The sequence below is a fragment of the Capra hircus genome, chromosome 1 (assembly GCF_001704415.2).
Source record: "Capra hircus breed San Clemente chromosome 1, ASM170441v1, whole genome shotgun sequence".
Taxonomy (NCBI): domain Eukaryota; kingdom Metazoa; phylum Chordata; class Mammalia; order Artiodactyla; family Bovidae; genus Capra; species Capra hircus.
Window position 1 is genome coordinate 126,191,784 of NC_030808.1, and position 13,971 is coordinate 126,205,754.

The following is a 13,971-nucleotide window of genomic DNA, read 5'->3' on the forward strand; positions in this document are numbered from 1 at the left end:
TTTACAATAGCCAGGACATGGAAGCAGCCTAGATGTCCATCGGCAGACGAATGGATAAGAAAGCTGTGGTACATATATACAATGGAATGTTACTCAGCCATTAAAAAGAATGCATTTGAATCAGTCCTAATGAGGTGGATGAAACTGGAGCCTATTATACAGAGTGAAGTAAGCCAGAAAGAAAAACACCAACATAATATGCTGCTGCTAAGTCGCTTCAGTCGTGTCCGACTCTGTGCGACCCCATAGACGGCAGCCCACCAGGCTCCCCTGTCCCTGGGATTCTCCAGGCAAGAACACTGGAGAACATAATATACTAACGCATATATATTGAATTTAGAAAGATGGTAATGATGACACTATATGCGAGACAGCAAAAGAGACACAGATGTAAAGAACAGTCTTTTAGACTGTGGGAGAAGGCGAGGGCAGGATGATTAGTGAGGGTAGCATTGAAACGTGTATATTATCATATGTGAAGTGGATTGCCAGTCCAGGTTTTGATGCATGAGACAGGGTGCTCAGGGCTGGTGCACTGGGATGACCCTGGGGGATGGGATGGGGAGGGAGGTGGGAGAGGGGTTCTGGATGGGGAACACATGTGCACCCGTGGCTAATTCATGTCGATATATGGCAAAAACCACTACAATATTATAAAGTAATTTGCCTTCAATTAAAATAAATAATTCATTAAAAATAAAAAAGAGGGGCAAGAATACACAGAAGAACTATGCAAAAGAGATCTTCACAACCCAGATAATCACGATAGTTTGTGATCACTCACCTAGAGCCCGACATCCTGGAATGTGAAGTCAGGTGGGCCTTAGGAAGCATCACTACGAACAAAGCTAGAGGCAGTGATGAAATTCCGGTTGAGCTATTTCAAATCCTAAAAGATGATGCTGTGAAGGTGCCGCACTCAGTATGCCAGCAAATTTGGAAAACTCAGCAGTGGCCATGGGACTGGAAGAGATCAGTTTTCATTCTAATCCCAAAGAGGCAATGCCAAAGAATTGTCAAACCTCCACACAATTGCACTCATCTCACATGCTAGCAAAGTAATGCTCAAAATTCTCCAAGCCAGGCTTCAACAGTGCATGAACTGTGAACTTCCAGATGTTCAAGCTGGTTTTAGAAAAGGCAAAGGATAGAGATCAAATTGCCAACATCTGCTGGATCATCGAAAAAGCAAGAGAATTCCAGAAAAACATCTATTTCTGCTTTATTGATTATGCCAAAGCCTTTGACTGTATGGATCACAACAAACTATGGAAAATTCTGAAAGAGATGGGAATCCCAGACCACCTGACCTGCCTCTTGAGAAACCTATATGCAGGTCAGGAAGCCACAGTTAGAACCAGACATGGAACAGACTGGTTCCAAATCGGGAAAGAAGTACAACAAGGCTGTATATTGTCATCCTGCTTATTTAACTTATATGAAGAGTACATCATGAGAAATGCCGGTCTGGATGAAGCACAAGCTGGAATCCAGATTGCCGGGAGAAATATCAATAACCTCAGATACTCAGATGACACCACACTTATGGCAGAAAGCGAAGAAGAACTAAAGAGTCTCTTGATGAAAGTGAAGGAGGAAAGTGAAAAACTTAGGTTAAAGCTCAACATTCAGAAAACGAAGATCATGGCATCTGGTCCCATCCCTTCATGCAAATAGATGGGGAAACAGTGAGAGACTATTTTTCTGGCTCCAAAATCACCACAGATGGTGATTGCAGCCATGAAATTAAAAGACGCTTACTCTTTGGAAGAAAAGTTATTACCAACCTAGACATCATATTAAAAAGAAGAGACGTTACTTTGCCAACAAAGGTCCATCTAGTCAAAGCTATGGTTTTTCCAGTGGTTATGTTTGGATGTGAGAGTTGGGCTATAAAGAAAGCTAAGCACCAAGAATTGATGCCTTTGAACTGTGGTGTTGGAGAAGACTCTTGAAAGTCCGTTGGACTACAAGGAGATCCAACCAGTCCATCCTAAAGGAAATCAGTCCCGAATATTCATTGGAAGAACTGATGTTGAAGCTGAAACTCCAGTTCTTTGGCCACCTGATACCAAAAAGCTGACTCATTTGAAAAGACTCTGATGCCGGGAAAGATTGAAGGCGGGAGGAGGAAGGGACAAGATGGTTGGATGGAGGATGAGATGGTTGGATGACAGCACTGACTCAATGGACATGAGTTTGAATAAACTCCAGGAGTTGGTGACGGAAGGGAGGCCTGGCGTGCTGCAGTCCATGAAGTCACAAAGAGTCGGACATGACAGCTATTGAACTGAACTAGGAGGTTTAAAGCAAGAAGGTTGTATTGTTTGTTTTTAGCTTACCTTGGAGGAGACCTCCTCAAGTCTATTTTGGGTGACCATTAATAGAAAGTTTAAAGTGACAGAAAAAAGGATCGTTAGAATGAGAGGTTCCATGGAATATTAGAATTGTGACCTCTCTCACTTCACTTTGGTGTTTCCTTGGGTAGGTTAGTTAGAGGCATTCTGACCCTCAATATCCTCATCCATAATGAAGATGTACACTTCACTAGGTGATTGTGAAGATTAAATGAAATCATTTCCAGTTTTCCTTTCTTTTCTAAACACCATCTGGAAAACTGAACTGAAGTTTGTTTAGTTTCTTTTCTGTTTTGATTAGTGGTAATTAAAATTAAAAGCGAATTACTCTTAATCTCTTTACATAAAATAATAATCTTCAGTCCTTACAGCAAGTAATCACCTTCAGAATGCTATTATTGTTTTGCAACTTGAATGTACCTGTTTCCCAGAGACATTGTCTGTGCCTTTAAATGCAGCAGCAGAGTCTGGATCCCATATTTGATTTTGATTTTCATTTGGTTACCAATAACCCTAGCCAAATAACTTTTGAAATATGTTTTTAAGATTAACTTCTTTTTTGATTGATTGAGAGTTATATAAAAGATTGCCTGCCTGCTGTATATTCATTTCATAATGCAGAATCTTATAGTATATAGTTCTCACAAAAATACTTTCTGGAAATCTTACAAAGATTTCTTATGAAAGAATTCTACTTCCCCATGACCTCAGAATATAAGAATATTACATTCTAGAGAAGTGACAGAGTTGAAAGCTTTTGACCACAGAGGGCTTATTTTAATATCTAAACACTTTTATCATGACCAAGAAGGAAGAAATCACAAATGCTTGTCTCTTAGCCTTCCAAGGTCTAGAACTTTAAGATGGGAAGATGAGGATAAAAAGAGCCGGACTCAACAATTGATCAGAAAATGGAAGTGATCAAAGCTAACATTTCTCCTGTTGCATCAGTAGAGCCACACTAGCTGCACACTAGCTAGCTTCATAACCCAGACTATATAAACCACTGTTGTTGTTTTTTTTAAGAAGTTTGAAATTTAATTCATTAGTTTACTAAGCTATTCTGTTGCAAGCCTTCTGAGGACAAGCTTAGCTCACACACACACCCCTCCACATACAACTACACCTCTAGAACATTTTTCTCCCACTTAATAGTGCTGAATAGTCTATTCAAAAACTTTCCAGAGATATATCATCTTACAAATTGAGATCTTTCTCTAATTTCAAGTTCCTGAATTTAAAAGTAATATTCAGGACTTACCTGGTGGTCCAGTGGTTAATGCAGGGGACACAGGTTCAGTCTCTGGTCCAGAAAGATTCCACATGCAGGAGGGTGGGAAGGACGCTAAGCCTGTGCACCACAACTGCTGAGCCCATACTCTAGAGCTGCACAGGACTGAGAAGCCACCACCCAACTAGAGGGTAGCCCCTGCTTGCCAGAACTAGAGAAAGCCTTCACGCAGCAACTAAGACCTGGTGCAGCCATAAATCAATTAATTAATTGAAAATAATAATCTTTATGAATCAAATTATGAACAGTCCACCCAAAATTATTTGATTCTTCTCCCTAGCACATTTAGTTTTAGTTCCCTCTTACCCTGATACAACTTTTTACTTTTAGGTGCTCACCTGGTAGAGGTTATCGACTGCCAACAAGTGCCTTGGTGAACCTTTCTCATGGGAGTCGCTCTGAAACTGGAAATCAGAAGTTGACAGCCATTGTGAAACCACAGCCAGCTGTGAATCACTATAGCTCAAATTCATCAGTTTCATCTGGGCATTTGGGAGGCCTGAACCATTCCCCTCAATCGCTTTTTGTTCCTACTCAAGTAAGATTTTTATTTAAATAACGAGCTTGAAAATAACTGTTTTCTCTCTATACATTTACTTCATGGATTAACTGTTATATTTTGAATTATATCACCCAAAGGATCTATGTTATCCCCTACGAAATGACATTAATTTGAAAGGTAAGAAGGAGGGGACTGTATCATGTTTATCCAAAGCAGTTTTCAAATGCCCACCATATAACTCATGTGTGATTTCCTTTATTTCATCTCCCTGAGGGCAAAACTTGAATTGTTTTATGTGAGATACTTAACTTGATTTAATTACATGGTCTAAAATTTTAACCAGACTTTTAAATCCGAATAACAGGTATAGACTAATTAGGAAACAGGTAAGTAGATGATAACAAAGGAAACAAGCAAAAATCCTCTCAAATCTTGTAGGTAACTACTGGGTTTTTTGGTGCATATTTATGTTTCAGTTTTCCTTAAGAAGATTTTTTTACTTCCCCAGGTACCTGCTAGAGATGATGATGAATTTTGTAACATTTGGCAGTCCTTACAGGGATCTGGAAAGGTTCAACACTTTCAGCCACTGCTACAAGAGAAGGTTAGTATTCCTTGCTTAATGGACATTTCATTTTTTTTTTAATTTATTTTATATTTCTCTTTTAGGTATGCAGTGATTAGTTTTTCTTCTGAAATCTCATAAAAGAGAAATAACACTTCTGATCTTAAATTTTCATAGTTCTCTTCAGCCACGTATGTTTTTGGACCAATGAGTAAGACTGTAGAAAATTTTTATTTTAAATCAGTTTTGGATTTTTTTCTAGTTGTTTACAAATCATAATAACTATATTTTAAATTTAATAAAGGCTTTAATGGTATGCATTAACTCATTCACTTCTACTTGAATGTATAGCTTTATGCTGGCAGTTAGTTGTCTTAAATATGAATGAGCAAATCCTTGATCAAGAATAAGAAGAGGAAAGAAATTTTGCTAAAAGAGTAGACTCAGGCACCAAACAAAGGAAGATGAAAAGGAACAAATTCCTATTACATTTTTTGCTAGTTACCCTCTTCTCAGCTTCAGTCAAAAAGGAATGTCCTCTCAAGTTTATAAACCAGTGGCCTCCACCATAAGAGCCTAATTTATTCTGATACCTCCAGTAATGGTAACATTATCAGTGCTAGAGAAGGGAAAATAGCAAAGGCAATGATGGTGAAATTAAAATAAAAATGAGAGTGACAGCAACATTTTAAGTCAGCTGTACTTCAGTTTTAAAATAAATAATAAAATGGAGGGAAAAATCTAAAATTAAAAAAAAAAGGTGAGAGTGACAGTGCCCAAGTCACCTCTGCCAGTATGCTATATTTTAAGTTTTCCCTTAGATATTCACAAATGCTTTCTACATAAATGTAACCCATATCCAGATTTTTGAACCCTTTGTTCCTCTGTTTATTTAATACTGCTAACCACTCATTCTTCAGGAGTGCTTTTTTAAATCATTCTTTCATTCATTTCAACACATTCATTCAATGCCTGCCATGTGCCAGGCATTGTTCTGTGCACCAAGAATATAGCTGTAAACAAAACAAAATTCTGGACTTGCATACAGTTAGTATTGTAGGGAGAAAAGGATAATAAATAAGACAAAAGAAAATAAATGGTTTTAGATGATAATATAAGTGAGAAAAATTGTAGGGAAGCAGGATAGGAAATTTAGTGGAGAGGGCAGGCACGGTTTTGTAATTTTTTTAATGGCATGTTCCAGTAACATTTGGGCAAAGATTTGAATGAAATGAAGAATAGGATATACAAATATCTGAGGAGAGAGTAGTCCAGACGAAGTCAAAGTTTCTGTTGGGAGTGGTGGTCTCTGATGTATACAAGGAAGCAGACCATTTGTCTGAATCAGTACGGTGAGTTGTAGGAAATGTACTTAGAGAGTTAACAGATAGATACTAGTAGGTCTTTCTGGATCATTATAAGGACATTGGCTTTTACTCAGTGAGACAAGGAATCAGTAGAGGGTTTTGCACAGCAGAGTGACATGATTTGACTTATATTTTAATTCTATCACTCTGCCTGTTACCTTGAGAGTAGAAAATAGAGGAACCAAGGTGGAAACAGGTTAGTTCAGAAACTACTGAAATCATCAAGATTGAGTTGATATTGACTTGGATCAGGATAGTAGGACCCTGTGAAAAGTAGTCAAATTCTTAACATATTGGAAGGGATTTCCAGCTGATGATGAGATGGATATGGGGTAAAAGAGAAATAATGTATTAAAGAATATAACTCTTCAAGTCTGAATAACTAAAATGAGATGGGCTGTTAACCGAGATGGGAAAGATTGCAGGTCTGGTAGATCTGTGGGAGAAGATCAGGAGTTCAGTTTTGGTAAGTTTGAGATGTATGTTAAGCATTAAGAAGAGATATCAGAATTAGATATCTGAGTGGAGATGTAGAGTTGGACATTTGAGTCTGAAGGTCATAAATGTTGTCCAGGCTGGAGAGATAAATTTGAAATTTGGAAGTCATTTTATGTTTGTGTGTATGTATGTACAGATGTGAATATATGTGAATATATATATATTTAAATATACCCTATATATATATGTTATCTCTATCCACTTTCTTGGATATAGATAGAAAAAGGGTTCAGTAACTTAACCTTAGAGCATTCCATCCTTCAAGAGTTGGAGAGACTAAAAAGAAGACTGAGAAGGAATGGCCCACGAGACAGGAAGGAAACCAGGGAAGGGTGGTTTCTACATGCCAAGTGAAGAACAGATGTTAGAATAGAGTAATCGACTGTGTCAAATGGCTGTAGATGGATCAGTTAAGATGAAAGCTGAGAATTGACTACATACAGAATTTAACACATGAAGGCCATTGGGAACCTTGACAAGAGCAGTTTCAATTGAATGATAGGTGTGAAATACTGATAAGAGTGGGTTTAAGAGAGAAGAGGAAGAGAGAAATTGAAGGAAGCAAATATAGGTAATTCTGTCAAGGAGTTCTGCTCTAAGAGAAAACGTTACCCTGAATTTCCTCTTTCCGTTCCCTGTGTGTTCAAGTTCTTTGTTAACCTCTGTGCTTTCAACCTTTCATTGGGGACTGAAACACAACAGATGTGTTTTCCCTGTTGCCTCATTGCTTAACGGTGACTCTTACTTCTCTGCTAATTACCACTCGGTCTGTCTCTGATTCCAGCCTTTCAATCAAGATCAACCCCGTATCTCCACCTTCTAGAAGACAGGTATAGATGGATGCTACACCATCACTTCAACTTCAAGATATCTCACAATTGACCTCACCTAAAATCTCTTCTGTCCTTATTTCCAGCGTAACCATTTACCCGGGCATATAATCCGAAAAGGATGAAGTTAAAAGTTTTTGCTTCTTTCTAATATTTTTTTCATTGAGATCCCAAATCCTTTTGCCCCTTCTCAGTTTTTACAACGGGGACCTTAAATTTTGCCCCTAGCCCTAGATAAACCTGCTATCTGTGCTTCCTGTTTGTTGTCTTTCTAGCCCTTCTTACCTAGTACTACCTACATAATCTTTCCTAAAGATCTTTTCACGTGTGTTGGCCCCATGACATAATTGAGCCAAGTATCTAATTAATAAGAACTCCTGGGTTTTTTTTTTAATAATTTTATTTATTTTTTGGCTGTGTTGGGTCTTCGTCCTTTTGCATGGGCTCTCTCTAGTTGTAGTGAACAGGGGCTATTCTATAGTTGTGGGGTGTGGGCTTCTCATTGCTGTGGCTTCTTAGGCTCAGTAGTTGTGGCACATGGGCTTAGTTGCTCCACGGCGTGTGAAATCTTCCCCAGACCAGGGATTGAGCCCGTGACCTCTATGTTGACAGGCAGGTTCCTATCCACTATGCCTATAGGGAAGGCCAAGACTCCTGGTTTTGAACTCACTTTATACCCTGAGGCAGTATAGTGAAGATAAATCTGATATTAGCCTCAGAATTAGGAAATCAGGTTTTGTGCCTCAAATTGCACAAATCTAATTTCCCTGGGCTTCTTTGGCCTCAGGTATAAAATTAAGGCATTGGACTTAGAGGAACTCTGGTCTTTTCAAACCCTAAAACAGTGTTATTCAAATATTCTAGAATGTATAGGGCTCCCTGTTTAAACATACTGGAGTTCAGCCTCAGCTCAAACTAATATCTAGGTCTTCTATAATCCAACCCTGCACAGTTCTTATATAAAGTATGTCCAACTATTTGGTAAAATGCTCTCTTCCAATCAAATTGATCTCCTTACTTTCCCTCTCCCATAAACAGATGATTTCCATTTCAGGTTATATGTTTGCATTGTTCCTTCCTTCTCTTTCCTCTCACTGCCAAAAGGTCTGCTGGCATATTACCACCAATTTCCTTTAGATGGAACTCAACACTTGATATTTTGTATTTCCATAGAATCTTCTGTATGCATCTCCTGTTATTAAGGTGCTATTTCATTATTCATATCAGCTGAACACTCCCATGTTTTTTCTCCTGTATATTCTAAGAATTATGAGCTACCACATACAACCCTTATATCCATGAAGCATTAATAAGTAGTCTGGTATTCATCTAATAAGCAAATTCTAGAGAGCTCAACATGATTTTTTTTAAGGCATTCAAGCTTTTGGGAAAGGCAAAACCATAGAGACAGTAAAAATATCAGTGATCGCCAGGATTATTGGGAAAGGGAGAGATAATAGGTGGAGCACAGATTTTTGGAGCAATGAATATATTCTATATAATGGTAGATATAGGTCATTACACATTTGTCCAAACCCACAGAATATATAACGAGAGTGGAACCAATGTAAAATATGGACTTTAAGTAGCAGTTATGTGTCAGTGTAGGTTCATCAGTTGTCACAAATGTACTACTCCAGTGGGAGATGATAATAATGGGGAAGGCTATGCATATATGGAGGTAGGGGTGGGGGCAATAGGGGAATCTTTGTCACCTTCCTCTCAGTATTATTGTGAACCTGTTGATAAAACTGCTTTTTATAAAAGTCTTTTAAGAAACATTCAAGTCTTTATTGGCAGAATATAATAATACAACTAACATAAATAGACATGTAGACATCAAACAGAATAATTCAAAAAACTATACTTAAAAGTGGAATATTTTCTTTCTTATTAAAGTTATGGCACTTTTTCTCTGAAATCATACTGTGAACATGGGTTTTAGAGTTAGGGCTCAGATGTCAGCTCTCCTGTTGTTTAGTCCTGTAACCATTATCATTTTGAGCCTCAGTTCTGTCATCTGTAACATGGAATCTGAATACACCATAGCATTTTTATGATTGTAGCATTATTATAATGATGTTAAGCTAATGGATGCAAAGTACATCTTATTACGCCTGGCACATAATAGACACACAATATTTGTTCATACCAACCTATTGCTCCTGATGTTTTAATTCCCTGTTTAGCCTCAGAATCCCCTGAAATGAACTGCTTTAGCCCAAATCCCCACCAGCCGTTGTGCTGTGCAAATGGAAATCTCTTGGCCCTTTTCTTTAGTCTTAAAGACCAAAGAACCCTAGATGTTCCTGTGCATGTGAGTTCACTAGACCTTCCTTCACACTTTGGTGCATATCACAACTGTTTTGGAACATGTCCACTGCCAACTAGAACATGAGATTCCTTTGCTCATACCCAGTGTTTATTCATCTGTGCTCAGAAGAAAATAAATAGGGTCCACCAGAAGCAAAATTAATCATTATAGAAAGATTAATTTATATTGAACATCTCCACCCTCTACTCTGCTTCTGCCTCCCACTTCAGCTATGGCAAGTTATCTGTCTTTTTTTGCCTTCACGCCTCTTCTCCCTATCAGAAAGCAAAAAGATCAGATATGATCTTTATATGAAGCTTACTCATATGTCATTTTGCTAATTTTGTCCATTCAGGTGCTGTCTCAGTTACAGTAGCTTTACAATCAGTCTTGCTATCTGGTAGTAGTCTTCCAGCACTTGGATACCTTGACAACATAAATATTAATTAATAAAGATCAGGTGCTGGAGGAAGTGATGTGGAAGGACTAATATCCTCAACTTTTATAACATAGGGGCAGGAATAATAAATTTTTAAAATTCATTAATGGAAATATTTAAAGTAATGAAGTCAAGAGAATAGTATTCATCCTTTACCTTGAACATGTCCAGTTCTCTCTTCTTAATACCTACTCATTTCCCATCTCACATACTCTAGAGGTAGGGTTACTTTGAAGCAAATTTAGAAAGATCTTTAGAGGCTGATATTTCTGTTGTGAAGAAATATTCAACTAAAATTTAATCTTTAGTTTCTGTATTAACTTCAGACAAACTTGATTCCTTCTGTTGAAAGCATTTTTGTAAAGTGATGTTTTCTATGTACCTTACTGTCTAGTGCATAGAGAAGCATCTGGAGTGATGATCATAATGTTAATAATAGTTATATCAAGGGTGGCAGAATTGGAATAGTTTTCTTAAATTCTCTTTACTTTTCTGAATTCCTTAAATCTTTTTTTAGTGAAGTCTATAATTTTTACAAAAAAATAATAAAGTAACTATTAAGCATTGAAGAAGAGAAGTGGTTTTAATATTAAGAGTTTATTTAAATCATTTATAAGAATTTTAACTTTCAGGGTGCAGTTCTACCTCAAGAAATAAGTCAAGTAACTCAACATCATAAAACTGGCTTTAATGACAACAGCGTTAAGCAGAGAAAACATGAGCCTCACAGAAAATGTAAGTTATGAGTTAGAAAATATACATATGGTGCTAAGTGCTTCCTTTCATTTTTATAAATTAACAGCTTTATTGTTATAATTCATATATCATAAAATTCATTCTTTTATAGTTCAATCAGTGTTTTTTTAGTGTTTTCACAAAGTTGTACAACCAATGCTAGTATCTAAATTTAGAACATTTTCATCACCCCAAAAAGAAATATCATGCTTATTAGTAGTCATACTCATTAGTCTGTACTTACTATTAGTCATTCCCCTATCCCTGGCGACTGCTAACTTACTTCTGCCTCTGTGGATTGACCTGTTCTGGACATTTCGTGTAAATAGAAACATAAAATATGTGATCTTGGAGACCGACTCCACTCACTCGGCATAATCTTTTCAAGATTCATCCATGTTTAGCGTATATCAGTACTTCATTCCTTTTTAGGACTGAACAATTTTCTATTATATGAATACAACGTTTTGTTTATCCATCGTCCCATTGACGGATATTTGGGTCATTTGCACTTTTGTGTTATATAATGCTACTGTGGATATTTATGTACAAGTTTTTGTGTGAAAACCCTGGTGGCACAGATGGTAAAGCGTCTGCCTACAATGCAGGAGACCCAGGTTCGATCCCTGGGTCGGGAAGATCCTCTGGAGAAGGAAATGGCAACCCACTCCAGTACTCTTGCCTGGAAAATCCCATGGTTGGAGGAGCCTGGTAGGCTACAGTCCGTGGGGTCGCAAAGAGTTGGACACAACTGAGTGACTTCACTTTTGTGTGAACATATGGTTACAGGTCTCATGAGTATATATGAAGTAAAGGAATAACTGAGTCTTTTATTTACTGAGTTAACTGAGTTAACTCTATGCCTAACTTTTTGTGGAACTACCACACTGTATTCCAAAATGGCTATACCATTTTACATTCCCACCAGCAATATATGACGGTCCAATTTCTTCACATCTTCCACAACACTTGTTATGGAGTGTTGTTATCCAACTTTTCTGTTATAGTCATCCTAGTAAATGTAAAGTGGAGTCTCCTTGTGGTTTTCATTTCTAATTCATTAATAACTAATAGTGCCGAACATGCTTTCATGTGCTTATTGGCTGTTTATCTTCTTTAGAGAAACGTTCAAATCCTTTGCTCATTTTAAAATTAGGTTCTCTTCACTGGAGGGGGAAATGGCAACCCACTCCAGTATTCTTGCCTGGAGAATTCCATGGACAGAGAAGCCTGGCAGGCTATAGTCCATGGGATCGCATAGAGTCGGACATGACCGAGTGACTAACACACACACCCAGCCCACTTGAATCTGCAGCCTAACCCAGGAGACAGATAAGGCACAGAGGGTGGCAGGATGAAGTGTCTTTCCAAACCCTACAAGATAGGGGCGAGGTAGGGAAAGTGGACTGAGCCAAGAGACAAGCTTTCAGGGGTCCATGCCTGTGTGGAGGTCTTCCCTGAGGAGGAGGCAGGTGAGATGAGGCCAAGAGGGTGTGTGAGTGTTAGCTTGCAGAAAGGGAAGGACAAAGGGTTCTGGGCAGAGGTTAGAGGGCCAGGTGTGCGAGTAGCCACTGGGCCCAGGGTGTATGTGCAACACCACACTCCATGCCAGGGGTGTGGTGGGGTGCCTCTCCAGATCCTAGGCTTTGGGAAGGTGCTATGCTGCTGGGGTCCCAGGGACACAGGGCAGGCAGTACAAATTCAAACTTTGGCGGTAACACACCCTGCAAAGCAGATGAGCCCCCAGATACAATGCAGGTGAGAAAAGCCAGACACAGAAGGCCGTAGAATATGTGATTCCATTTCTATGAAACGTCCAGAACAAGAAAATCCACAGAGATAAAGAGTGGATTTTTGGTTGTCAGGGTCTGGGAGGAAGATTTGGGGGTAACGGCTTATGTGTCTCTCAGGCCAGAAGGTGTAGGCCGGAGGCAATTGTGGGTACCCTGAAAGGACCGTGCACCCCAGTCAGGCACACACCCAGCTGGGAAAGTGTGTCAGCATGTACCCCGCTCCTCCTGGTACCCAGCCCCCAGCAGTGGCAGGCCCGGCAAGGGAGTAGCTGTGTCAGTGGCCAAGCCTTGGTGACCTGTGACCATTCCACCCTGAATTCTGGTAGGAGCAGGAGTGTATTGGGATGCAGCCTGCCCTCTCCTTGTACCCCTGGGTTTTCAAAAATCCTGGCCAAGCCCGGGCTCCTCCATGCTGGGCCTCAGGCTTCTCTTCTGGAAGATGGAACAACAGCATCGTCCTCAGTGGACAGTGGTCAAGCTTAAGGGTGTTTGAACCCAGAAAAGACTGAATCAGCTGAGCTGTCCTTACTGACTCCTCGGAACAGCCATTGGGTTCTGGGTTCCATCAGGAAGACTCAGTGCTTTTATTAATGACAGCAGCAGCAGCAGCAATAGTAGTAATAACAGTAATGGGAGGACTAGTATGAGAACATAAGAACCGTGACCTTGCACTTTCACATACTGTGGCAGTTGAGTTCAAAGCCTCAGGTCACCTCTCCTAGGAAACCGCGCCCCTAAGAAGTCATGTCCATGTGAAATGCCACGCCCCTTACGAGCCTTCAGTTCTTCACCTGCAAAGTGAAAGAGCCAAAGTTTAAATCAAACTGGGTCAGGAATACTGCCCAGAGGGACAAATGAGCTAATTCTACCTTGATTTACAGTTTTGGTCCCCAGGGGATTCTCTCTCTTTTTTTGTTTGTTTGTTTGCATCCAAGTTAAAAATACATTGCTTGGAAATAAAATTTTAAAAATTAGGTTATCTTTTCGTTCTTGAGTTGTAAGAGTACTTTTAATATTCCATATCCTATGAAGTACTTCTTATGTTCTATATACTATATGCTGTTCAGATATCTGATTCGCAGATATGTGCTATCATTCTGTGGTTGTCTTTTAATTTTCTTACAGTGTCCTTGAAGCACAAAAGTTTTAAATTTTGACCAAATCCAATTTATCTATTTCTGATTTTTCTTTAGTTGCTTGTGCTTTAGGTATCATCTAAGAAAGGTCACAAAAATTTACACCTGTGTTTTCTTCTAAGAGCATTACAGTTTTAGCTGTAA

General features: G+C 38.9%; 1 protein-coding gene across 4 annotated transcripts in view; it reads left to right on the forward strand.

Moving 5' to 3' along the window:
* XRN1 (5'-3' exoribonuclease 1) overlaps positions 1 to 13,971 on the forward strand; it is a 116,323-nt gene that overhangs the window by 80,141 nt on the left and 22,211 nt on the right. For all 4 annotated transcript variants that reach the window (XM_018049601.1, XM_018049608.1, XM_005675483.3 and 1 more), the window contains exons 31-33: positions 3,979 to 4,186; positions 4,659 to 4,754; positions 10,796 to 10,898. In XM_018049601.1, coding sequence (XP_017905090.1) covers positions 3,979 to 4,186; positions 4,659 to 4,754; positions 10,796 to 10,898 — 407 coding nt within the window. The remainder of the gene's footprint in view (positions 1 to 3,978; positions 4,187 to 4,658; positions 4,755 to 10,795; positions 10,899 to 13,971) is intronic.